Consider the following 26118-nt stretch of genomic DNA (forward strand, 5'->3'; position numbering starts at 1 on the left):
AAACATTTCCAACAAATGACATACATTTATTATGATCTACGGTGTTGAATGAGCTGTATATTGTTCCGTAATTTAGCAATCTGTTGCTATAATCAATTTATGGAATTCAAACGTTAATCCAGTCTTTATAGGCTTTATATGACGGCTTAATGGGTCTGCCATCATCTGGTCCATTGGCTTGAATGCAGACCATGACCAGGAGCTCAGCATGATGGTTCGATGGGACACTTCGATTGGGGTATTTACCCATAACTTGCCAAAGAGGACCAGGGCGATAAAAGCGCCAGATTGCTTGGGTGTGAAAGCACCCTCGAAAAGTTCACAGCAGGCTTAAAGGTCACTGCAGTTCTCAACATGCTGTGTGGTCAAGCCAGATTAATCTTCAGAGGAGGAATTTCATTTCTTATGTCACAAGTTTGGGTGTCACTCTCATTCACAGGTCATGAACTCTTTTGAAGGTAAGTGAAGGTTGAGAAGTTTGCCACTGTTTTTCCCATCCGAGGACAAAAATCATAACATTATTATTGATTTGGACATTAAATCATTGGGTCAAGTGGAGGGCAACTTATTTGAGGTAGCATTACAGGCCTTGAAGATCGTGTTTTAATGCCCTGGTTAAATATGGCATACAGCTGGCCAGAAGTAACTTTCTTGGCAAAGTGAATTTGTGCGGGAGTCCAAGACTCCATGATTAGAAACCCAAAGTCAAATGTTTTCTACAAACCCTACTTTTCTGTCACAAAACAGAGTGATGGGGAGACCGGACTGGTTTGAACCTGATATCTCACTGCTAAAACAATACTTCTACTCAATTCCTCATCCCCCAGATTTTATATTATGTGGCACATATAAAATAACATTGCATCACTACACTCAGTCAGTCCTAGTCAAACCGTATGTATTTGTTTCCAATGCAATGATTTTTGGGAGCTAATTGAATGGAAATGCCCATGGTTTCCTCAACTGGTGCAGCAATTCAACCCTCAGCCCAATCTCGCAGGTCTACATCCATATCTAGGCCTACTGGGAGGATTGTCTGGGCACATGAAAAACAGATTTCTCCCTGCAGCATGTAAGGGGGTTGCACCACAGGAGAGGATATAGTGCTTTTATCTGTTCAGTGCCTTGCCTGTTCTTTTCAGACATCTGGATCTCTTTGTTCACCATATCTGAGACCAACAAAAGAGGCAAGACACAAAAGAGCAAATAATAAACATTATTACACAACATCATAGTCACATTAACTGCGCCATGGAATGAATAATTTCTACATTATTTCATGCATAGGTTTATGAATGAACGTGTGTTTGAGGTGGTCAGTGAATGATATCACAGATAATAAAAAAAAAGATGAACAAATAACCATTGCCCTCCACGTTTAGGCTACATTTGCATGGTCTGCATCATATGAATTCTGTCATAATTATGTCATCCTCTGTAGACCACACTAACATTCTCTGCTTGAGGGCCCAAGATGCACTATGGAATACACTTCACGCCCACATCCAGCTCTTTGTCAAGTCTTTGTGCAGTAACATTGTTCACGTTTTCAGTGTGTTCCTATATTCGCCTTAGACTGAAGCTCAACCTGCTAAAAACCACAACATTAAATACAGATCTAAACTCTAAATCTGAACAATGGAAAGTTAACAATGAACAATATCGGCCACCTTGATTGGCACATTTTTGTTTCCATTGGTCAAAATGCTATTGTACAGCTTCACCACAAGTGAAACCTGTGGTTTAGTCTTTCCAAACACAATTCATTTAGAGTGAAGCATAATGACTGGGCCTTGATAAAAGGGAACTGATTCAACAACTGTGCTATCCCCAAGGGTCTGTCTGACTCTGCACTTCATCCAGTTTCAGTGCAGTTAACAATGAGTAAAGAGGTTGGAATTTGATTCCTCTAGTGTGTAGTGTGGGGCATACCTAGCTTACACACTGTAAGGGAGATCTTTGTGATGTGATGGAAAATCTTTACAGTAGGCAACCACATTCACTCACAAACGATGATGTCATGTCCTCCCTGTCTTTCAAAGGTAACAGCAGCAATAATGCAAGCAGATTAAAAGGCTATTTTAATTCACATTTTAATAGAGGCATTTCTTCATTGTTCATTTTTTAAATTAGGCTGAGCAAAAATGCCATAAGTCTAGTCTCTGAATTCCAGTCCTATATTGAATGAGCAATCCAAACAGTCTGGTTAAGAGGTTTTTGCAAAATGCACAGAGCTTGACCATTATGATTCTGATTCTGATGCCAAGTAGCCAGCAACGAGGTTTTTCTAAAGCTTTCTAATTCCGAGAATCGGATGAAATTGTGAGTCTTCAGCACTAGATTCCAATGCCTGATTATCCCAGGCACTGTCCTCAATTAGGAATGAAAAGCCCCGATTAGTGTCCCACAATTAACTGAACCCTAACATAGTGCTAGTTGACACTAGTGACACATTGTCAAATTCAGATTTCTTTCTTTTTCAATAATAATAATAATAATATAGGGCTAAAATATGTTTTTTTTCTCAGACATTAATACAACCTGTTCTCTAAACACAGTAAGGGCCTAGGACTAGATGGTCGTAGACAAAATACTATAGCCTATACCTACCCGTTGAGCCAAACAGATAAGAAATTATAGCTGAAGAGATATCATAAGGAGAAGGGTGTTCAGCGATAACAATAACGGTAGATAATTAAAATGTTGAGGTCGAACAACAAGAAAAGACGCCACCTACCTGTCCCATAGGCTTTGGACACTAGCCATGTGAGGCTTGAGAAGATCTTAGCTCTGTTGAAATCATAATGCTCAAAAGGCTTAATAGTCGGAATAATGAAAGTCTTTTTAATTTCCTTTGCGTCGACCAAATCACCCATATTAACACCTCGACGTGTCAATTTCCTTGCTGTAGAAGCCTTGAGATTACGATGCAATGGCTAATGATGACATCCCACCGTTGGAATTTAATGCACCAATCTGATTGTTTCCGTGAATCTAAAACCCGATACAGTTTTCAGACATATACACACATTATTCATAAGGCAAGTCGGTTATGTGTTGCCTGTTAGGTCTATATTGTTTCCCCCCCAAATGAGTCCTGACGGTAGCGCACGTCCATGCAATTTCCATCCATTCTGTTCCACTTGGATTGTCATTCAAACGCTATAATTCGGATTCATGAAGACATATAGCCTAGGCTCCAAATCCTTTCTTAAAATTCAGCAACAATTGCTATTGTGCTCTATACAGTCTTTGTCTTTAACGCGAAGTCGTTTAGCTGTTTTCATATCCACACGTTTTCATTCGGGATATTTACGGTATTCCCTCCTCTATTCAATCTGGCTCTCTGCGGTTTTCCTGCCGCACTCCGTCTTCTGTGAAAGGCTCTACGCACTGCGCTTGCGCGGTCCGCCCAAGGGGCATATGTGATGTCAACAGCATAACTGTTCACTTTTTCTCAGGAGGATATGCTTTGATCGTTACTTTATATATTTTCACTGTGTATTCTAATAGCACGGGAAAAACATGGAAAAAGAGTAATTTTGTCCATGCCATAGTATAGGCTACTCTGCCAGCTGAGCTGTTGGCTAAAATCATAATTTGTAGGCCGAGGCCTATGTTCTGCCAGTAAAATTACTTTGTAGATTCACTTGCACATCAGTGACATATAATTTTGATCACATAGATTGAATAGTAGTTGTCTTTGTTACTAGTATCAAATCATGGTAAGCATGCAATGTTGAAAGTAACTTGTGTGGTTGGCCAGGATAACAGTTTACTCTTGCTGAAAATAAACTTATACAATATTTTTAGGTGAAAGTAGTGTGGTGTGGGTAGACTCCTGCAATGTTAAGAAAGACTGGACACTGAAACTGACACACACAGAAGGAAAAAACACAATAAAGCAATAAAACTCTCACCCCCAGAATGCAACGGCTGCATGACGTATAACTCCGGCGACTTTCAGGCGGAAACGTAAGTAAGCGACAGATATCAACATAGACCAGATTTCTTTTAGGTCTATGGATTCAACACCTTATGAACGGCACAAGTTGTTATCGTATACATAATTTAAATCATCCCAATGCGTCGTTGTTGTAATATCTATCCATTTAGGCCTACGTTATGCCCTTTGTGGTTAGACAAGCTGTAGCCTGTTATCATCAAATAACAGCGTGCTATCTTAACACATAGTTAGCAGCACAATCTGAAGGAATATGTTCGTGCCAAGATCACTGAAGGTAAAGAAAGCCTCAGACAGTCCTCAAGTAGCGAAGAAGTGTAAAGTGAGTGTGGAGGAAGTCAAGAGAACACCAGACCCCAGCTGTTCCGTGACAGAAACACCTGATGGTATCGCAGGAACCATACAAAATCAGGAGCCCGTTGAAACGATAGCAAACAGTGCCACAGACAGCACTGCTAAGAGCGACAACCTTTGCACTGAACCCGAGCTGCCCGACGACGAATCAGTGGGAGAAGACCCCGAATATGAGGAACCTGTGAAGTCTTTCAAAAAGAGTCAGAGATGGCCAGAGCCGGGAGATCCCGTTTGTGTCATGTGTGGACGATATGGTGAATACATTTGCGACAGCACAGACAATGACGTATGCAGTCTAGAGTGCAAGGCGAGTCACCTGGCATGTATGGGAAAAGGTTTGTTGGCAGATATTCTGAGTCGCAGTCAAGCAACAGTGGACAAATCGTCTCAGCCAGCTTGCACAGCTCTGGGCACTGCAGTGGACGAGCAGAAGGAGGACTATTCATACAGTCAGGAGGACTTCATTTCTTCCTTGACAGAGGAACAAGTGCAGCGAGTTAAACGAGAGTTGGGTATTGTGACAGATGGCCAAGATGTGTCCAGACCCATTATTGAGTTTGAGCATTGTCGTTTCCCTCCAGTCCTCAGCAAGAATCTTAGCAAGGCTGGATATGAGGCACCCACCCCCATCCAAATGCAGATGATCCCTGTGGCACTCAGCAGCCGGGATGTGGTTGCCAGTGCCGACACAGGCTCAGGGAAGACAATGGCTTTTCTTCTGCCAGTGATTATTCGGGCCTTGCAGGTAATTATTTGTGGATTATGAAGGTTTTCGGAGCAAAGCTCTGTATTAAGTGGAGTTTGGAGTGAATAGGCTTGGTCCATGCAGACAAGGGCCCTCAATTCATTTTGTCTGACACTAGGGACCTAGAGGAAGAAAGTCTGGTGGTGCATAAAATAATGCAAGAATATTAACTTATTTGAGTAACTAATCTTTAAATCGACTAGTATAGCCTAGTTTAATAAATGACCTATTTCAATTGCTGTTTTATGTTTGGCCTTATTCTTGTTGACACCAGTAGTTCACATAAAAATAACAGTAAAGATTATGTAACAAAAAAGTTAATTTAATATTACAGCAAAAGTCATCTTCAGACCTGGTAAAGCCTCTTTGGCAGCCGGTCATGTTAAGTATCCAGACGGTCTGGAAGTCACAGTTATGATGAGTAATTCGTAAGGACTCATTGCTGCTATTTATATCGGAGACAGTCATGGCTGCATGCCCAAAGCATGAGGGTGGTGTGCCAATAGGAGTGACCTGGAGCATGATGTCAAATGACATTTAACTGTTGTAATGTTTGACAATGGCACATGAAATTAAATGTTTTTCTTTTTTTTTAAATGATGCTGTCTCCCCCTGAAGATCTCTGTTCCATCTTTTGCTTCCCTTAGAGACAAACTCGACGAGCTCCTTCCAGTCCGACAGGCCTCATTCTCACCCCGACGAGGGAGCTGGCCATCCAGATCGAGAGGCAGGCCAAGGAGCTGGTCGTGGGGCTGCCCAACATGCGGACAGCCCTGCTGGTGGGAGGCATGCCGATGCCCCCTCAGCTCCACAGGCTCAAGCAAAGCATCAAGGTACGACCGACTCCAGGGGCCGCCAGCACTGCTCCCAAAGCGGCCCTCAGCCAGAGGAAGTAATGAGGTCAATATGAAACTGGGCCATTTGCAGCTAGTACCTCGGGACTGAATTGGAATGGGGTTTATTTATAATCTCTCATTTTGAGAGTAGATGGGTGTAGAGTGAGACAGAGCACTTGTATATGTGCATTGGGCACATTTTATAAGTACTTTTAAATCCAATTCAAGCATGATGACTCAGGCCCATATGACATTTATAAAATAATCTTTTCTCCCCTCTATAGATAATTATAGCGACCCCTGGGAGACTCCTTGAAATCTTAAAACAGAAGGCCGTGCAGCTCGATGGAGTGAAGACGGTGGTTGTGGATGAGGTGTGTAGGTTTCCTCTACATTGCAAATAGTTTTATACATATTAATAAATATATAAATAATGCCCTCTTACAAAATGATTCTAATTTCCATTCAGGCAGACACCATGCTAAAGTTGGGCTTTCAGCAGCAAGTCCTTGATATCCTGGAGGAAGTTCCAAAAGACAGGCAAACTCTGCTGACATCTGCCACTATTCCCATAGCAACTGAGCAGTTAGCAGAACGTTTAACGCAGGATCCTGTCCGGATAACCATTGGAGAGAAGAACCAACCATGTGCCAATGTCCGGCAGATAGTTCTCTGGGTCGAAGAGCCATCAAAGAAGAAGAAACTTTTTGAAATTCTGAATGTGGGTATTTGTCTTACTACACTTCATATTGCACCGTATCAAGTATTACGTTTTACTGAAGATAAATTGCTTCACAATGGCTTGGTATACACACTTAAAAATGATACAGGGATTAAAAAAAAACGCAGTTAAAATGTGGTAAATCTGAGGGGAATGTAATAACTCTTTGGGTCATATGTAGGTGGAAAGCACAGCTCTGCCCCCCACCCCCTAAACAGAGGAAATGGTCGGACCTTTGGCCATGGCCTGGTCCAAAAAATGGAGTAACGGCTTATGCCACCAACTATGTGGGGGGCAGCAACCAGGAAATGGCTGCTGCGGTTTTTTAAAAACAGCCCTGGGGTACGTTCCCCGAAAGCATCGTAAGCCTAAAATGATCGTAAAGTCCCTCTTAAGGCCTGAACACACCAACCCAATAATCTTTCTTTCAGAGAAAGGAACATGTGGTTTTAGTCTGTGCTGCGTCAAAATCTAAGAGGCTACACGTTTCCTCATTTTCTTATCAACCTCTTTCTTTAAACGTCTGCTTAAGTGACACCTCAAAACGTTATTGCAGGCAGCACACCGTGCTCTCACAAGTAGGTTAGCAAAGAACTGGCATGAACGATAGGAGTAGGCCTAAGCTAGCCAAAGCCATAAATACTGTATCATATCTTCCAACAAACATAGGGGCAACAATCTAATGTTAAATAATAACAATTATGTATGCCTGTGTGTGGTATATAGCCTATTTGGGATGCATGCAGATGTCAAAGATTTTCTATTTTTGTAATGCTGTTAATTAATGTAGCCTACTGTATAGATTCGAAGTTCAGACGGTAGGCCTAGCTGTGACGTGCAGTCACCTGACATCACCATCAAATTAGGGGATATTTCAGAACTATTAATGTGGACAGCTCCCCTTAAGAGCATCTTAAGAGCGGTGCACGCACGTTCACGCTACGAGCATGTTCGGGAAACAATCGGAAAAACCAAACGATCGATCTTAAGATGAATCGTAGAAAACCCTCGTAAGTGCGTCTATCCATCGTTATCGGGAAACGCACCCCAGCAACTTAATTAAAAGCTTGAAGTGTCTGTTATTTTCATGTGAAGTGTACTTCTCAAGTTCCTCTTGCATTCCCTCAACATGTCCATTCCCCTAGGCCGACCCTGTGCCGAAAGTCCATTTTTGCAGATGCTTAAAGAGAACCGGACCATTATTTCAAACTCTTAATTCAGAGTTATGTCTGAAGTTACATATCGCCAGCCCTATATTCACCACAACACTTTGTTTGTTAAAGCTACTGCTAACCTAATTGCCCATAAACATATAGTATCCTTCGGCTCCATGAGTGCATTTTTGGAGTTCATATTATTTTATTGGTGTTCCAACACTACTCTGTTATTGTTTTCTCCTCACAGGACAGGAAGCTTTACCAGCCGCCTGTGGTGGTATTTGTGGACTGTAAGCTCGGAGCTGACCTGCTCTGTGAGGCTGTGCAGAAGGTGATGGATCTTAAAACGGTGGCCATTCACTCTGACAAGACCCAGCATGAACGCAACAGGATTCTGAAGGTGACAAAAGCAGTTGATGGTTCAGGAAGTTGTGATTGCTGTTTAAAAGGGACAGTGGTTTCTTTATTTGGCTTTGGCATATGTTAGCACTTATTGTGGTTACAGTGCGTAGCACTATGCTTAATGAAACATACTGTTTGACCTTTTGAACTGTTTTAGGGCCTGCTTGATGGAGACTTTGAAGTGGTCATCAGCACTGGAGTTTTGGGCAGAGGCCTCGACTTGGTCAATGTCAAGCTAGTAGTGAACTTCGACATGCCTTCCAACATGGATGAATATGTTCATCAGGTACAAATAATTCTGTGAACATGCACTGGAGTTTAAATAAATACATAATTTCCTCAATGGTTAATTTGTTACAACTTGCATTCCAAGTAACATTATTGATTACCTTTTCAAGATTGGCAGAGCTGGAAGACTGGGTCATAGAGGCAGTGCGATTACATTCCTCAACAACAGCCACAAGCGTCTGTTTCTTCAGGTTACAAACCGAGTGAAGCCCACAGGATCCCAGTTGCCGCCTCAGCTCCTCAACTCCCCATATCTGCATGAGCAGCAGCGAAGAGAGAAGCAGCAGAGAAAGGAGGACACTGTTGTCACCAAGGAGAACCTGCTTGATATCATTAGAAGACATGACAGAAGTTCTGTTAGGAAATAGTCAGTGGTCTCATTTCTCATCTATTATCATTTTGTATAGTCATATGTGTATGTTTTCACAGAATTAATAAAACTAAACACATTTTTTTATTTATTGGTTGTTTGAGTGTTATTTCTATTTATCAACACAAACTCACTGTTCATAACAATGAAATGTCCTGACCATAGACTGTATAGAACCATACAGTATGGTCCTGACCTTCACATCTTGAGCTAAGAAATGCCGCCGCCTCGTGGTAGAGCTTCACCATTGCAGCTATTTCATATACATGACGTAATATTTCTAGAAGAGCCAATCAAAGACGACCTGGGGAGTTTGAATGTTGAAGCGGAAAGACGCGGAAGACAGAGCAGGGTACAGCGCTTTTAAGGTAAACAAATAACTGGATTCGTAAAAGTTCTCTTTGATTCCATTACACAATTAGTGTGTTTTTGATCATATTGTTACATCCCAGTGTAGTAAATAATCTCAGCACCGATTGGTTATAAGGCTTTTAACTGTGGTTTGTTAAGACTTTAACTGTAACGTTACTTGAGATAACTCACTGTCCTAAATTCAGTGATTCACATGCAAGGCAGAAGAGATGGCTAATGCTAATGCGTAATATTTACCTTGGCAACGTATTAGCCAACATTAGCTAGCAAGACGTTTTGGACCCAGAATAAAATCGCTAACATTAACTGTCTGTCTGTTTAGACAAGTTAACATTTAGCTAATGAAAAGTAGCAGGCAGTAACCTCTGTTGGTATGACCCGACATTAACGTTACTCATTAGCATGACTAACGTTAATGTTAACATTATACGTTAATGTTAAATATTGAGCATCTGATCCATGGAAATCACTTAGTAGTAACTTCAGTTTTGTTCCTTTATGTTGCAGGTATATTGAGGATTAGGCTACAACAAGTTTTGGAGCACTGGCTCATTTTAGTTGATTTTACATTTTTATGAAATTGATAGATGTTTTAAGTTGAGTGTTCATTCTACAACCCTGCATGGTTTCTCTAAACATGTTATGAGTTTAAATAAGCTGTCAAACTTCAAAACAGCTGACATCATGGATGAGACTACAGCATCTGTGGATAGATCTAGAGAGACCAATAAGACCTACATTATATCGGATCCCACGAAAGAGAATGACTCGAGTACGAGACTAACTCTCCAGAGGAGAAAAACGGAGAATAAAGACACGGGGAAAGGCGAACAGTCGGACACGTCCAACGCTGAAAACCAAATGCAGGCTCCCCAAAAGAGGTTGACTTTGAAACGTAGAACGAGAACAGGATCGATTGGCAAAACACCAAACAGTGCTCGGGCAAAACCAAGTTACCGAGGGCCTAGTGGTGCCGAATCTCGACAGTCCAAAATCCTCTCGGAGCCAAACAGTCGCACACCTCGTGCTTCAAGTGTCCTGCGCTCAGGTAGCGTCCGAGAGAGTGTGTTCAAAACCCCCGCGAGAGATGCTTCAGCGAGTCGAACAAACACGGTAGCACAAGTCAGTGGACGAGCCCCAAGGTTTACACAGAAACTATCAGCAGAACTCACTACTAAAATGGATACTTCAAAGTCAGACGGTCAGAGCAGTACAGTTTCAACCCCTACTAGAACAACACAGTTTGGCAAAATTAGTGTAAAGAAAGAAGTCTTCGAGCGCTTGGCCGGGAAGGACGCCAACAAGACTGTGCCATCCAAATCCAAAAGTTTGGAGAGACACATGACGGCATCGCAGGTGACTTCAGCGTATGGAAAACCCGGTGCATCTAGGCCAATCAACAAGCTGCCTATATGCAGTCAGAACAGAATGCCAACAAACACCCAACGCACAATGCAGGCCACCAAATCCGTGACCTCTAGTAGTTCAAGTCACAGTGGAGCGTTGAGGTCCAGGGCATCAGCAGAAACAACATCAGTTGCTGAGTCTACCTCTCAAGGTACTGAACTCACACAGGACTCCTTCAAGATGGAAAACAGTGCAGTGACTGTGGCTGTAAGAGTGAGGCCTTTCAGCAGCAGGTAAGAGTCTGGTTTCCGTAATTATGGCTGCCAATAACAAAGTGAATTGCCTTCCCCTCTTGTAAAATCTGTTGCAAATTTGGATTTTGGAAACATTCTGTTTATTCTTTTCAAATGTTTGGTCATATTTGACTGATTTTCTAAAGACGTGGACAGTTCATAATACTGTTCATGAGGTAACATTAGAGAGATAAGCATAATAAACTACTTGTATTATGTCTTGTCTTTCAGAGAACAGAAGGAGAATGCTACCCAAGTCATCTTCATGGATAATCATGAAACTGTTGTTCTTCACCCCGACTCCAAACGATTTACATTTTCATTTGACTTCTCTTTCTGCTCCATCGATGAAACGGATCTTAATTTTGCCAGCCAGCAAATAGTGTATGAAAAATTAGCCAAACCTCTCCTAGAAAGAGCCTTTGAGGGTTTTAACACTTGCCTTTTCGCCTATGGGCAAACGGGCTCTGGAAAGTCATACACGTAAGTATTGGTTTCAGAGCTACACAACACATTTTATTTGAATGTAATCCAGGAGGTCTGGGGTTTATATACACTTCCTTGCATTTCATTACTGTATTTTTTTCTTGTGCAGCATGATGGGATTTGGAGAAGAGGTTGGGGTGACACCAAGATTTTGTGAGGAACTTTTTTCCAGGCTTCCAAAGGATCACAGTAAAGAGGTGAGTTACTGTTGATTGGTTAACGTCATTGTTGTAAAGTTATTTCCATTTTGTAAATTTGGAATGTTTCATATTGTCTGAGGGGGACAGGCATTGTAAATGTGTGATTATGTAAGACTCCAGCTGCATAACAAGACTTTAAATTCCACAGATTACTTGTCATTTGGAGATGAGCTACTTTGAAGTGTACAATGAAAAGATCCACGATTTGCTCATTGTGAAGGATGAACAAAATCAGAAAAGGTTGCCGGTAAGCATAACTTTCGTAGTTTCACTTGTATCTAGTCTACAAAGACACTTAAGCCTACACCCTCATTATTGTGTCTTACTATATGTTTTGTGTATGTTGACAGCTAAGAGTTCGTGAGCATCCCATTCATGGACCCTATGTTGCTGACCTCTCCACGTAAGTAGTACTTGACCTTTTTGGGCAGCAGTAGTGTAAACCCACAGAGGTACATTTTGATTCTAATTTCTATTGAATTTCAAATATACTCCTGCAGGCATGATGGTTGGCCATTACATTTGTATCATCAAGGTGGGAGTTCAGAGTGTGTCCGCATTGTTCAAAAATACCTTTTTATTTCCTTTGCAGGAATGTGGTTAGCTCCTATGCAGACATTCAGGTGATTTCTATATATTTTGTCCTCTTTGTCACATCAGCACAATCACACAGGCCACAGCACACAATGGCTGATCCACTCCAGAGTGTCTCTCCATATGAGAAACATCTGCTAATAGAGCTGATGTAATGGAAGACAGATCTTTGTGCCTTGATTCTGTCACATTACACACACAAACTCTGTGTCTGTCTCACTCTGTCCATCTGTCTCTCTCTCTCTCTCTCTCCCAGGGTTGGCTAGAGCTGGGCAATAAACAGAGAGCCACTGCAGCCACAGGCATGAATGACAAGAGCTCTAGGTCTCACTCTGTCTTCACACTGGTTCTGACTCAGACTAAGGTGAGAGATTCCTCTTTTACGCCCAGTAGAGGTTGAGAGCATATTACTATTAAAAAAAAAACATTATTGTACGAATACATTGGCACAATTTGCCCTCAACATTTCATGATGTGTGCATACCAACGTATTTATGTACCAATGTCCTGTTATGTCATATTATGCATTGAATATAAAACAGGTTGCTTTGGATTAGGTTGTTAAGGGGTTTGGACAAGGTTGTTAAGGGTGCTGTGTTTGCTGTGCACTGAATGTGTTTGTACAGACAGAGTTGGTGGAAGGGGAAGAGCATGACCACACCATCACCAGCAGGATAAATCTGGTAGATCTGGCTGGCAGTGAGCGCTGTGCATCTGCCCAAACCAGTGGAGACCGACTACGGGTAAACAACCATACCGCGTCCCTCTATTACTACCACCACAGTAAAAACGCCATATATAAGTATTACAAATCTGCTGAAAATGTATGATGACGCGAATATATGAAAAAATGAAAGGGTGGGATAGGTTTATTTGTGGAGATGGGTTTGCTGCAGTACCTTGGCCTCAAGCTGTATTGTGGTCTCTCTGTACAGGAGGGAGCCAGCATCAACAAGTCTCTGCTAACCCTGGGAAAGGTCATCTCTGCGCTGTCTGAACAGGCCCAGGCCAGGAAGAAGGTCTTCATTCCTTACAGGGAGTCGGTCCTCACGTGGTAAGGAGTGATGCCTGGAGAAGATCACTGCGTTTCGTTGCGGCAGTCTGCAAAGCATTAGCTGCCGAACGGTACAAATGAGAAACGCAGGGGGAAATAGCTGAACGAAGGCGCTGCTGCTTGCGCCATTGCCAGGCTGACACTGTCTTGTGTCACTGACATAGAATAATCAGTTATGGAACCAACGTCTAAACCAAAAACAGATTTTTAATGGCCTTAATGGCGCTCATGAAATAAGAACGAAGGCCATTATTATCGGCTTCTTTATGCTCTGGCAGTATGGCAGTGCTATTACTGTGCCAACACCGGAGATGGAATTTTGAGGTTTAACCGTGTGGACTGTGTAATATACAAACCCTGGAACCAAGAGGCAAAGTTAATGAGGTAATGAGTGAAATCAACTGGCTCTTTAGATGAGTATGAGCATGCTTTGGTAGAGTTTGAATAGAAGAGGATTATTCTCAAGAAGATCCATAAACCTTATATATTGGTGTTCACGGTTGCCCATTGTAATTGAGCACACGTCTCCATATTTGTATTGAATAAAGAACTTGATCAGTGTTGGACTTCCTATTCATGCAGCTCTGTGATTTATTGTGCAAAGAACTATTGGGGAAGATCAGGCAAACGTATTTAGATCAGGCGAATCATCTTCAGCTGTCTGATTCCAGGTTGCTGAAGGAGAGCCTGGGCGGTAACTCAAAGACGGCCATGATTGCCACGCTCAGTCCAGCGGCCAACCACGTGGAGGAGAGCCTGAGCACGCTGCGCTACGCCAAGCAGGCCCGCATGATCATCAACGTGGCCAAGGTCAACGAAGACACCAACGCCAAACTCATCAGAGGTCAGCACCCTTCCTGCCACTCCGGCTCCCCTCTCACCCCCCCTTCCTCCCTCCGTCTCCGCCAACCCCCCTGCACACATCCATCATCACTCCCGCTTCTTTTCAATTAAACTTCCGTCCAGCCTTGTCCTCAGGCCATATTTATGCACCGTCATTCACCTGGGGGCTAAAACTGTCATGCAGGTGTTATTCAAACAAGATTGCATTTGCAATGCATTTTGAATGCCATCAGATGGCACTGTTGTGAAGCTGAATGAGGGGTGACCGCTTTAAAGGGACTCTCTTTAACACAAGAGGCGAGGTTTATTTGTTTGTTTATTTATTGTAATGAGTTGTTTTTGCGCTGTTTGTTGAATTCTGTTGGGTGCGTAGAGCTGAAAGCGGAGGTGGATAAACTGCGGGCGGCCCAGATGAGCGCGCGGGGCATCGAGCCAGAGAAGATGCGGCTGTTTCAGCAGGAGATCGTGGCCCTCAAGATGCAGCTCACGCAGCAGGAGAGGGAGATGGCCGAGGTCCACCGGTGAGCACCGCCAGGTGTCCGTAGCGCTGGCCTGCTTCAAGAATGGTCCGAGTGAGAAAAATATATATATGTGCACAAGTGCGTCTCGGGCGTTTCTGATTTCTCTATTTGGTTTCAGCGCTTGGCGAGAGAAGCTGGAAGAAGCTGAAAAGCGGAAAAAAGAAGAGGCCAAAGAGCTACAGGTGACTGATTGCCACAAATGTTATGCTATTGTTATATTTCATATCATTATGCATTTGTGTATAGAAATTTGTTTATCATTAGTAACGTCATCAGTCATTTCATGAAAGTGCTGCTAGGCGCCTCATTCAGGGAATGTAGTTACCTTTTTTAGCCTCTAATCTGTGATCTTCTTAAACGTGCCATTTTCCAAGCCATATCCAGTATTGGCCATATGTGTGGTGCATGTTCTTTCACCTTTTTATATTAGAAAATGTATTTTTTCTTGTTGTGCTTGGCATATACAAGTGCTTTTGACTCACTCTCACCATCCTTCTCTCGCTCTATCTTTCTCTCTCTGTCTCTCTCTCTCTCTCTCTCTCTCTCTCTCTCTGTCTCCACTGTGAAACAGCGGGCAGGCGTCACCTTTAAGGTAGACAACCGTCTCCCCAACCTCGTCAACCTGAATGAAGACCCTCAGCTGTCAGAGATGCTCTTATATATGATCAGGGAGGGACAGACCAAGGTCGGCCGCCTGAAGTCCGAGTCCGCCCACGACATCCAGCTGTCTGGGGCACTCATCGCAGATAACCACTGGTAAGAAAAAAAGTGCCCAGTCGCTCATGTCCTAGAATGACGGTCTAGGCCGAATAAAGTTTTTGATTGAGTCATTTTAGTGACTACCGGTAATTCAAAATGCTATTAAGTTTAACCAATTTTAGTGATAAATGTCATTAAAAGCAATGGATGTTCTACTGACCATCTACACAAATGTATTAAACGATGAAAGACCGCTATCATCCAGTTGTTCAGAATTCAGTTAGATTAGCTATGGCCTGTAAAGCCATCTTTGTCTCATTACGGTTTCTTTCAGAAACCAAGCTTCCAACCATCCTTTGCAAGTTTGTATATGACTGACTCACTTCTCTTAGCATGTAAATGTGATTCATGGTCATGTCTGATTTTTCCGCTTTCTTTTCGTTCTTTTCTCTTCTCAGTGTCATTTCCAATGTAAATGGAACAGTCAGCATCTTGCCTATGGAGAATGCCAAGACCTTCGTGAATGGGAACCTTGTGTCCGAATCCACTGTCCTTCACCATGTAAGAGAGAGAAAAAAAATGGAAAGCTGGATTTGGTGCAGTGTAAAAATATGGGACTAGCCTGAGCTGTGACTCAAAATATGTTTGTTTTCTTCTTATTTATTTTAAATGAACATTTTTAATTGCGCCATTTTTTTTTTCTGTCAACAACAGTAAAGGAGAGCAGCTTAAACAAACTCGTGAATCACATTTTCCAGAGTGGTTAATATTCAGTTTGTCAGGTCTGGGCAGCAGTTAACCAGCCTTTATTTCAGATATTGCCGACATGTGCAGGGGGTATCAGGCAAATGGGGACTGTTGAATACTCTATTTATTTTTAGACGTACACTGGTTGCACACACCACAGTTATCTGATTATATAAATGCTTGATTATGGTTCGAGGGAAAATGTTTGAAGGCTGAATGCAAACAACGTAGTGGCATTTACTTTCAAAGCGTGTGTTTTATATGATTTGTGGTCTGTACCAGAAACTTTCCTATGTTGAAAAAGAGAAAGCCAACTGCCGTTTTTCTTCAATCTATAACAACTAAAGTTGATTATAGTGTAATTGTGTTTGATTTGTGTAGAGTTGAGTTTGTGCCAAACAGAGGAAATGAATCAAACCTCATAGAATGTGAACTTGAGTTTGACCTCCACCCCCACCTTGTTGTCAGCATGGTCAAACCCATCTCGCTGTTTCCAGGGCGACAGGGTGATCCTCGGTGGCGATCACTACTTCCGGTTCAACCACCCCACGGAGGTCCAGAGTGGGAAGCGAGTGTCCTGCTGGTCCAGTGCCGGTGATGGCCACAAGGACTTTGAGTTTGCCAAGAACGAGCTTCTCGCCGCTCAGAGGGCCAAGTGAGTTCAGACATGTGTTTTTGTGCTAGAGTCGCGCTTCAGTCTGCCAGATACGAGCGAAGAGCGGGAAATCCAGTGGACATGTTTTTTCCATGTACTAAAAATGATGAGTTAACAGTTCTTTATGATTTGATGCCTGAAAGCCTCATCTGTCTGTGTTAAGACTGTGAAAGTTTTTGTCCATGCTTAACAATTCCTCCTGTGGATCCAGGCTGGAGGCTGAGATTGAGGAGGCACGACTCAAGGCCAAAGAGGAGATGCTGCAGGGCATCCAGGTGGCCAAAGACATGGCGCAGAAAGAGCTCATCTCGCAGAAGCAGCTCTACGAGGACAGGATCAAAACTCTCGAGAAGGAACTGGTACGAGAAATCCCTGCGTAGAGCTCTGAGCACAATGCACAGCATGGACCAGGTCTAAATCAATGTACTGCGAAGTGCATCCAGCAGAAACAGCGCTTGTGCAAACTGATGTTGTTTTTGGATTGATTCCTGACTTCTGCTACCCCAAAGCCCAACATTTCTTTCCCCCTCAGGAAGCGTCATAAAACACTGTAAGGTCTTTTACGAGTGAAAATGTAATGTAGCTGCCCTGGCTAACTCCATACGTTTGTCCCTCAGGAGGACGAGAGCCAGCGGAAGAGGAGGCAGGAGCTGGACAGTCAGAAAGTGGCCAGCAAGATGGAGGAGCTCAAGACTGCCAAGTCCATTCTGGAGCAAGAAGTCAGTACCCACAAGAAACGGCTCCACATGGAAGCCCAGGCGACCAGACAGGTGAGTGGGTGGGGTGGAGTGGGGTGGGCTTGAGGTGGGGTGCGGGGGGGGGGGGGGGTGCGGGGAGTGTGGGTGGATGTGGAGAAAGCAAATACAGCTGCCTACAGTGGTGACATAATTTCTCGGCTCAATATGTTTATTCTGTTCACCCCATATTCAAGGCCATGGCAGACCATGACATAAGGCATGCCAAAATCATCGAAGCTCTTGAAGCCGAGAAGAGGAAGATTGCAGAGGAATTTGCTGAAATCCAGAGGAAACGGGTCCTCAGGACAAATCACACTCCAAAATCTGGTATGTTGTTGTCATTATTACAGTGGGAGAAATGTTTTTGCTGTTTTGCCATGGTGAAGTTATGGGTCATTATTTAAAGAGGAAAGCATTTCTGATCTCAGCTCAAGTTCAACTTCATTTGGCATTTGCATTTTTCTTTATTTGACTTAGAACAACTGAGTTTAAACCAAATGGACTGGTAGAATGTTTGCCATCATTCTAACTAGTGTCACTAGATATAGTTGGCAAAGTAGTTGTTTTGTGTCGGTTGGTTTGTCCAGGCAAATTACCAGAACTGCTCTTTTGCGCATGCTGAGCAGCCAGTGGGAATGACGGGTGTGTTTCTGGCCTTCGTATTACCATATACCACCAAAATTAATTAGAAGACAAATTGTTGCATAGTGATGTTATAAGGATTGTACTCGGTCACAGCACTGATACAGACAATAGGTTGTCACACAAACAAAGAGTAATGTCTCACACATAAAAGTTACATTTATATTAATTGCAAAAATGAACTGGACAAGAACTCTGATGACGCATACAGTGGGGATGTCCTGTAATGAATAAGGGCGCGTGCGGGAATGTTTGTCTTGAGTTTGCAAACACATTAAAAGAAAATGTCTTCGCTCTGCTCTTGTTGTTGTTGGAACCCTCTCAGAAACCCTCAGTGTTGGCTCAGTTCCAGCAGCGTCTTCAGCCCCGCCGCAGTGGGATGCTATGAAGCTGTCGCTGATGATCGAGGAGGCCAACGCCATCAGCAAAAAGCTGAGGAAGCACACCATCTTCAGCAGGTACTCACACAATGGGCTAACCATGGCCTCAGTTGTTATGTAATTGATTTTGAATGTCTATGACTGAAATGTCTCAAATTGGTATGCCACCATCGGCAAACTATTTGCAAAGAGAATATATAATCCAGGAATATGTTTTAATGTGCGTATCGTTCCAAATTCTTGTCTCCCCTCTTCCAAATCCTGTTAAGCTTTTTTCACTTTTATTTTCTCCTTGTGGTTTGAACCTTCCCCACTCATGAAGGCATGAAGTGTCCGAGCAGGGGAGTGGAGACGGAGAGCTCCAGGTCCAGGTCCAGAATACCAAGCTGGGCATCTCCACCTTCTGGAGCCTGGAGAAGTTCCAGAGCAGCCTGGCAGCCATGAGGGAGCTGGACCAGGTACACACCCTGTGGAAAGCTTTTTTAATTATTATTGTATGGAGCTGTTTAGCTGGAGTGAAATGTAAAGTTTGCCAATTGAATTTGGCAGCGGCCATATCCTTCCAATAATATTCTCTTTGACATTGTTGCTGGTTAATTCAGACAACGGCTGGTTACTATTTTGATGTAGTTTGAGCATGTCGGCCACCAACATCTTATTTGCGGTCATCGTGTGTTTGCTTGAATTGTTCTTATCTAAGCCAACAGATGCATGACAAAGCTATTTGGGCTCCGACAACAAACCTGTTGCCCTAGCTTTTGCGCCTGAGTGCTCTGCCAAAAATTTGACAATGGAGCTTCAGACAAACAGATTGTTTTTGCTGGGCAAAGAAGCCGCCGTGGTTAAAAGTGACAGAGTGTTGTTTTTGGTTTTCTGTTAATTAAAAGAGATCTATTGGCTCTGAGATCGAACGCTAATTTATGTCCCTCAGGGGGAGCGAGCCTCCAAAGACGACGATGTGTTTTATGACCCCAATGATGAGTGGGAACAAGATATATCGGCCTCTTCCACTGCCTCCTCCCTCTCTCGACGGAGGTAATATCTCTGGTACTCTTTCTCTCTCTCCCTCTCTCTCCTTGTCCTTCTCTTCCTTTATCATTTTCTGTCTCTCTTTCTCTGTCTTTATTTCTCCTTCTCTTTCTCTCTCTCTCTCTCTCTCTCTCTCACCCGCTCTACTTTATCATTCTCTTTCTCCAAAGTCTCCTTCCATCCCTCTGCTGTTCATAACTGTGGTGCTTATTAATATTTTATGCATTGCTCTCCCACAGCTTGTATTTCATAGTTTTTATTGTGCAAATTTCCTTGGCCGTACAGATCTGTCTGACTTTTACGACTGAACACTCAAGTGGAGTCTTTCCGGAGCACAATGGTGTATTTCACAAAATGGTGGCATGAATTCACCATCCACAAAATATTAGCATATGCCATTTTTCAGGCTGTTAAATAATTTCACCCCCATAAAAAGCACTGTCAGTTAAACTTGCTTTCTTCCCGCCATGCTCCTAAAGTGCAAGCTCACAACATCAGCACCCCCACCCCCAACCTTCTCCACCACCACCATTGCCATTTCAGTTCCTTCTCCTTCTTTCTTCCTCTGTCTTGTTTGGCATGTTTGTTACTCGCGTGGTAACCGCTGCGAATCGAGAGCGAGCCAAGCGCAACATGGCGACGTTACAGGGTTTCCTATGCACCCTGGAGTGTGCCCGGATCCCAGAGATTTTCCTTGTCTCCGCAGCAGTCTGTGACCCCAGGTCATTGGTGCCCCTCTCGTAGAGGCTTGCTCCAGGACGGCCATACCAACAAAAAAGAAAGCCGTAGCTATTTGCTTGTCATTATGATGAGTTTATAGAGATTCCTTCACTGTTAAGAATTAAGCTGACATAGACCTCAATGCAGAGAACACTACTTACAAGGCTTATGCTATTAGCCAGTACGTTTGAGAGGAAGAAAAAAGAAACATTTCCATGATCACTCTTCAAGCCATGTTTGCTGTTATTAGGAAAGTCATCCTAAACCACAGTGATTTATTTATTTATTTATTTGTTCTGCTCTGGCACAGAAGTAGGAGTTTGCTGAAAGGCAGGAGGATCTCCGGACGACTGTACGAGATCCGGGTCCACCCCATCCAGAGCCTGAACAGCCCGGCACCGCAGTCCACTGGTAAAGCACTCACACGCATACTGCGAGCAGGGAGGGGAGGGGAGCAGATCTGTGTTTATGTCTGTGTGCGAGAGGAGCGAGTGAGCGTAAGTGTGTGGGAGCGTTGATGGAAGCGAGGCTCCGTTCCAGAGGAGCTTTCCTGGACTCCAAATCCTCATTTCCTCGCCCCCGAGATGATGCCGCGTTGGACCGTCCATCAAGGTTAAAAATCTCGGGGCCCTCTCAGCACGGTCCGCCTCAGCTGCTCAGCTCCCACAGCGAGAGAAGGGACCGGCTATTTAAAACCAGTCTGTCGTGTCCAAATAAATGTAAGCACTGGTTTTCGAATCAGCTACAACAGTGGGGCAACAGTTTCCATCTGTCACGTATGAGCGAGCCTTTTCAGCTGGAGCTGTAGACGTACGCGCCGACTTCTGAGGGGGATTATGTCACTTTGACCCCGAGTTATAATGTCAAAGTGATTTACTGTGTGACGGGATCAATCGTACTGTAAAACGAATGCTGGTGAACATGATGCCAATGCTAAATATTACTTTTGGACTTTAAAATAGCTAGCTCTATAAAGTCAAACTACAGCATTTATTTCAACATTATGAAGGAGTTATGTCATACACACAGACACACACAAATGCGCACACACACACACACACGCACAAACGCACACACACAGAAGGCTGAGTGCTTGTGGCACTGTGCTGACCACTAACGTCCTGTATCATTTGGCAGTGGGACTCATGGGAATGAAAAAGCCCCCGTCCCAACTCTCGAGCACCTCAGACTCAGCCCTGCCAGGCATCAGCAAGGACCTGATTGGCCAAGCAGTTTCAAGGCTGCGCGAGTGTCACCCTGGCGACGAGAGCGTGGCTGACAGGCTGACTTCTGACTTGCTGAGCATCCACTCTGCGGTGAAGTCCATTTCCACGCTCTACCATCAACTCGATGACGACAGCCCAGATAACCGTAAGCTTGAATCAGTGCCCAACTAGAACGAGTATTTAAACAAACACCTTTCCAGAGAAGTGACGTCCATTGGATCATACGATTTATGTCATTTGACAAGTCCGTTAATACAGACAGAATTCAGGTTCAGATCGATGGATGATAGCCTGTCATTTTGGTCTTTGTTATAAAAATATCTGTATGAATCACTCTTTCTGGGGCATATCACGTTCTGACTGTGGCAAGGCAGTGATTGTGAAATACTTTTGAATGGGATTTATCTATGAGTTTGTTTGTTTAAGATGTGAATATGTCTTCCAGTGTTTGTGTACAATGTTGAGGCCCAGACACAGCTGGTGAAAGGCACTCTGGCCATGGAGAGGGCCGTGTCCACCACACTCATCTGGTTGTCCAGCATCAAGCCGTGCAACGGTGCACTCTTCCTCGCTGCCGAGGAACTCAAGACCGAAGTGAAGAAAACGGGGGGTTACTTTCAGCTTCTCATTCAGGTGAGCTCCCACAGGAATTGGCCTCTTTCCTTTGCCAGACAGAGATGAAAGGAGTACAGTATCCTCTTAAAGCGAACAAGGTTCTATCTGTATGGCACTTAGAAAATACAGAGCACTCATTGTAGAATGTCTGATGTGCGTTTACTGGAATAAGTGGGGAAAAGATGATAACTGGAGCCCTGTGTTTTGTTCCCTTCCCGTGTGTGTCTTGGCCAGGGCTGTGACTCTGAGATCACGTCCATGGTGACGGAGGCCCACAGTAAGATGGGTCAGTGTTTGAGTGCAGCCCTGCGCGCCACTGGCCACCTCTCGGTTCTCACAGGGACGGAGATGCACGTGGTGGAGCTGGGTTCTGACGCCGTAGGCAAGGTAAAGGACAATGGTGCAAGGGGCAACGTTTAATCCTGTGACACCAAAAACTAAGCAAGGGCATTTTGGGTGGACAGCGTATCCATGCAAATGAGTACCGTAATTTTCCGACTATTAGCCGCGGCTTATACTGTATATTGATTTTGCTAAATTTCTTCCGCTATGAGGTTAATACAGGGGGGCAGTTAATATGGTGTTAATATGATTTTGTTTCTTTTAACTTGCGTAAAACACTGCCCTGTATACACAATGCGGCTTATATGCAGGAAATTACTGTATGAAGAACAGAACAGTTGTTATGGCCTTTAACTTGGCCTGTAACGGTACCTTTCCAGAGTTGTGGAATCGTTAAAATGAATCCGCTGATAGGCTCAGTGTGATGAGGGCAACCCTTCTAACTTGTGGCCTTTGTCCTTTCCTCTCGAAAGTGTCCCCCGCTGGAATCTCTTGTGGATGGCACCAGTAGAGGTGTTCGTGGTCTCTTGGAGGAAGGACTCAACATCAGCAAGGAGATGTTGAGGGAAGCTCAACTGATGTATCCTAAAAACCAGGTGATGTGTCAGTCCCGTTCCTATGGCCAATTTGATACATAGTGACTCATGGTACAGGTAGAATGAGCTTATAAAGTCAAAAGGTGTGAGACCCCTACATGTGACCTTGATCCTTTATTTGGGTGGATTTGGGCTTTCAGATTTATGCGTTCAATGAAATGGGGTTCCTAATTATATGTGACTCATGGCCAATGTGTACCTGTTTCACAATTGTGTTTGCAGAATTTGCAGAGCCTCAAAACCAAATCTCTGGACGCAGCCCAGGCCCTTCAAAGCTACCTTTACTGCAATATTTCAGTAAGCATAACAACCTGCCTCTGATTCTGACAAAGGGGAGCATGTCCACAGATTAATGTTCCTCCCACAGCCTCTGGCGAGCTTTTACGACTCTTGTAAAATCAAAATGGCCCGGGAGCTTATCTGCCTGCTGTAAGGTGCTTTGGCGGCCCAGTAATGAATGTGTTGAATGAGGGGCCATCAGTCACCCCAGTATGGGTACTGCTGTTATCTTCCATGCCCAAACTCCATGGTCATTGTATGCTTTTTACATAAACATAGGAATTGGGGTGTGTGGCTGTGGGTTTCTTTGTGTGTGTCTGTGTGTCTGTGTGTCATGTCCTTGATTTTGAAGAAGCATGTTTGTGTTTAATTCATATTCTGTTATATTATGGTTTATTTTGTTTCCTCATTCCTTAGTATTTAGCCAATGTGCATGTGTATTTTTCTGTTCTAGCAGGGACAGGAATCCTCTGACAGGGCCAGAGACGAGTCCTCAGATGTGGCGAGGTGCCTGTGTGAAATGCGGACCTCGGCTGTCTCCCTCTTCGAGCTCAACCAGGCTCTGCAGCAGCTTCACTCATCCCTGTCTCTCTCCCTCAGAGGTACCGAAGCCCCACCAGCACAGAACCGCCACACTCCACCCACCCCCCCTACCCACCCCCACTCACTGTCTGTGAGCCTCATAACTCTCAGTTTAAACCATGCTCCTGTCTGCATTGTCTTCTTTCCGTAGGAAAAGCTGATGACGGCAGCATTGTTGCCGTCCAGTCCTCTTCCAGGGTAATTGACGACATCATTAGCGGTCTGCCGAGAAGAGCGGGCCCCGGAACCGGAGGGACGATGGGACTCCAGCTCCCCTGCGTCCAGAGCATCATGGTCGCCCGCGACGACGTCCACGCAGCGCTGCGTTCCTTGGCGTCGGGGATGAAGAGCGGCAGGGCCAGGTCCAGGGGCTCTGCAGGCAGCGTGGGCTCGAGGAGGTCATCAGAGGAGTGTAACACAACCGTAGGGAGTAACTCCTCTCACGCCTCCCTGCCGCCCAGAAACAGGACGGTGCCTAAGATAGTCTACAGTGTCACAGGGCCTGAGTCTGCTTCTAAGGATGCCCGATGGGTGTGAGTGAGTGAGCTGCTTTGAGCTCCTGGTTGGTGAAGAGGCATTAGGAGATTTGGGTGTCTATGTGGTTGTTTATCATCTAATAGGAAAAATGCTGATTAACAGCAATGCTTGCTTACCTGTACGAGAATGATCAGTTATTTAAATGCACTACTTTTTTTCTTGAATGTCACAGCTGTACACATTTTTTTTAAGCCAAATTTTGCTAAGAGTCAAGGATTGTCTAATTTGCATGAAGGACTGGGGACAATTTTACCTAGTGCAAAATGTGGCTAATTTTAAAATATGGATAAATTGATAGAATTAAATTATAACATACTTATTTTGTTTTGAAAATGTTAGGTGTTGTTTGGTGCTGTAGATTTTGTATAACATAACAGATTGAAGACTTTGTATGAAAATATTTGTATTTTTGCACTTGACCTATTGCACAGCCCATACTTTTCTAACACACACCTTTTCGTTATACTGTAAGAAGAATAATGCCTTTTATTTTGTATGAAAACTCATTTTGTCCAGGCAAATCATGTAACATCGGTGTTTCAATATTAAATGTATGTGCTTGTATTATCATATCTTGTATGTTTTCAATGCCTTGAGCGAGGATGACCATTTAGTTGTTGTTGGTAGGGCCTTACTTCTACACATTTATCAAATAACCTGTTAAGTGTTCTCATCATCCACATACAAATGCACTCGAGTGCACATGAAACATAATGTTGAAACAAACAAAATCGTCGTAAAGACTAGACATCTTCCATTTTAAACCTTGTAGTAGTGGCCATTGTGTAGTTCAGCCATACTGTTTTTTTTTGCCAGAAGAATTCCGTTGTGATATAATAAATACGAGTTGTATTGTGCTACTGTGTATACTATATATATGTTGATACATGATAATATAAAGCAGATACTGCTGTGATACAAATTATAAGCATGTGTGTCAGTGAACATCACAAATAGCATGCACCTTTCCACAGCAACTGGCAAGCTTTTACAACTCTTGTAAAAGTCAAAATGGCTCTGAGAGCTTATCTGCCTGTTGCGCGGTGCTTTGGTGTCCAGAAGATGAGTGTGTTGAATGAGGGGTCATTTGTCACTCCTGAATGGTTGCCACTGTTATCTTGCACTCCCAAACTCCTTGCTCATTGTGAGCTTTTTAACCATATGGTCGGGGCCAGACCAGTGCACAGTACAGTCCCAGTACATCAGATGGAGTAATGGCTTGTTTTTGTCTTTACGCATGCAAGAGCAGGCCTTTTTGTACCTCACACTTGAATTTGAGTGTCTCTGAGGGCCTTACAGATTTACAATACAGGGGCAATTTAGCATCACCACGTTATGTTATGTAATTGCAGACATGGGATTGGTAACCTTAGAATATTCTGTTGAGCACTACGTTCATTAAATTGAGCAAGGAAACGTTTACCTGGTTTGCTATTTCCACGTTGCCTTCTGCTGTTAAGTCAATCATGGCATTCAGCTTGACCACAGTTTTGCGCTCTTTTGTGCCTAGGTGAAGGCTGTTTTCACACCAATGATGGAGTGAGGTCCTAAATGGGCGGCTTGGGTAAGGGACATCATTTTACGATCTTGAGGGAGCATAATGGTCGAAATATACAGCAAAATATGGTGGTTTAAGACTGGAATGATCTTCTGTGGTGAAAGCCCCAGCCAAATACGCCTCTGTCATCTGCGTATGTAAACACTGTTGAACATGTGAAACACAGCGTGCAGCCTCTCCAGCCAGCGAACTTGTGGCTACACCCGCGCAGCTCGAGCTAACCCCTC

At 43.7% G+C, this 26118-nt stretch overlaps 3 protein-coding genes and 1 long non-coding RNA gene across 7 annotated transcripts in view; 2 read left to right on the top strand and 2 right to left on the bottom strand.

Moving 5' to 3' along the window:
- camsap2a (calmodulin regulated spectrin-associated protein family, member 2a) overlaps positions 1-3318 on the bottom strand; it is a 42860-nt gene extending 39542 nt beyond the window's left edge. For both annotated transcript variants that reach the window (XM_062555458.1, XM_062555457.1), the window contains exon 1: positions 2738-3318. In XM_062555458.1, coding sequence (XP_062411442.1) covers positions 2738-2876 — 139 coding nt within the window. In that variant the 5' untranslated portion in view covers positions 2877-3318. The remainder of the gene's footprint in view (positions 1-2737) is intronic.
- Positions 3319-3974: 656 nt separating this feature from the next.
- ddx59 (DEAD (Asp-Glu-Ala-Asp) box polypeptide 59) lies at positions 3975-8928 on the top strand. The gene is made up of 7 exons (XM_062555459.1): positions 3975-5063; positions 5711-5896; positions 6184-6273; positions 6369-6620; positions 8025-8177; positions 8337-8465; positions 8578-8928. The coding sequence occupies exons 1-7, from the start codon at positions 4218-4220 to the stop codon at positions 8833-8835; spliced, it is 1914 nt and encodes a 637-aa protein (XP_062411443.1). The 5' UTR covers positions 3975-4217; the 3' UTR covers positions 8836-8928.
- LOC134101712 (uncharacterized) lies at positions 8191-10581 on the bottom strand. Its single transcript, XR_009941442.1, has 4 exons — positions 10439-10581; positions 10167-10299; positions 8569-8787; positions 8191-8477 (listed from the first exon to the last, which is right to left on the bottom strand). It is a non-coding gene; the product is annotated as an uncharacterized LOC134101712 (long non-coding RNA).
- kif14 (kinesin family member 14) lies at positions 9162-24897 on the top strand. 3 transcript variants are annotated; one of them, XM_062555454.1, is made up of 30 exons: positions 9162-9205; positions 9717-10849; positions 11081-11332; positions 11445-11532; positions 11684-11782; positions 11886-11938; positions 12128-12158; positions 12386-12493; positions 12756-12872; positions 13065-13183; positions 13855-14027; positions 14400-14547; positions 14666-14729; positions 15119-15303; positions 15705-15807; positions 16491-16648; positions 16860-17007; positions 17266-17418; positions 17580-17712; positions 18353-18485; positions 18730-18865; positions 19339-19442; positions 20467-20567; positions 21294-21527; positions 21828-22015; positions 22232-22384; positions 22813-22935; positions 23158-23232; positions 23669-23816; positions 23948-24897. In XM_062555454.1, the coding sequence occupies exons 2-30, from the start codon at positions 9852-9854 to the stop codon at positions 24331-24333; spliced, it is 4911 nt and encodes a 1636-aa protein (XP_062411438.1). In that variant the 5' UTR covers positions 9162-9205; positions 9717-9851; the 3' UTR covers positions 24334-24897. The 3 variants fall into 3 exon arrangements, with proteins under 3 accessions (XP_062411438.1, XP_062411440.1, XP_062411439.1); XM_062555456.1 differs by having other exon boundaries at positions 23672-23816; XM_062555455.1 differs by having other exon boundaries at positions 20470-20567.
- The last annotated feature ends 1221 nt before the right edge of the window (positions 24898-26118 follow it).

Source organism: Sardina pilchardus, chromosome 15 (genome assembly GCF_963854185.1).
Source record: "Sardina pilchardus chromosome 15, fSarPil1.1, whole genome shotgun sequence".
In the NCBI taxonomy this organism is placed as follows: Eukaryota; Metazoa; Chordata; class Actinopteri; order Clupeiformes; family Clupeidae; genus Sardina; species Sardina pilchardus.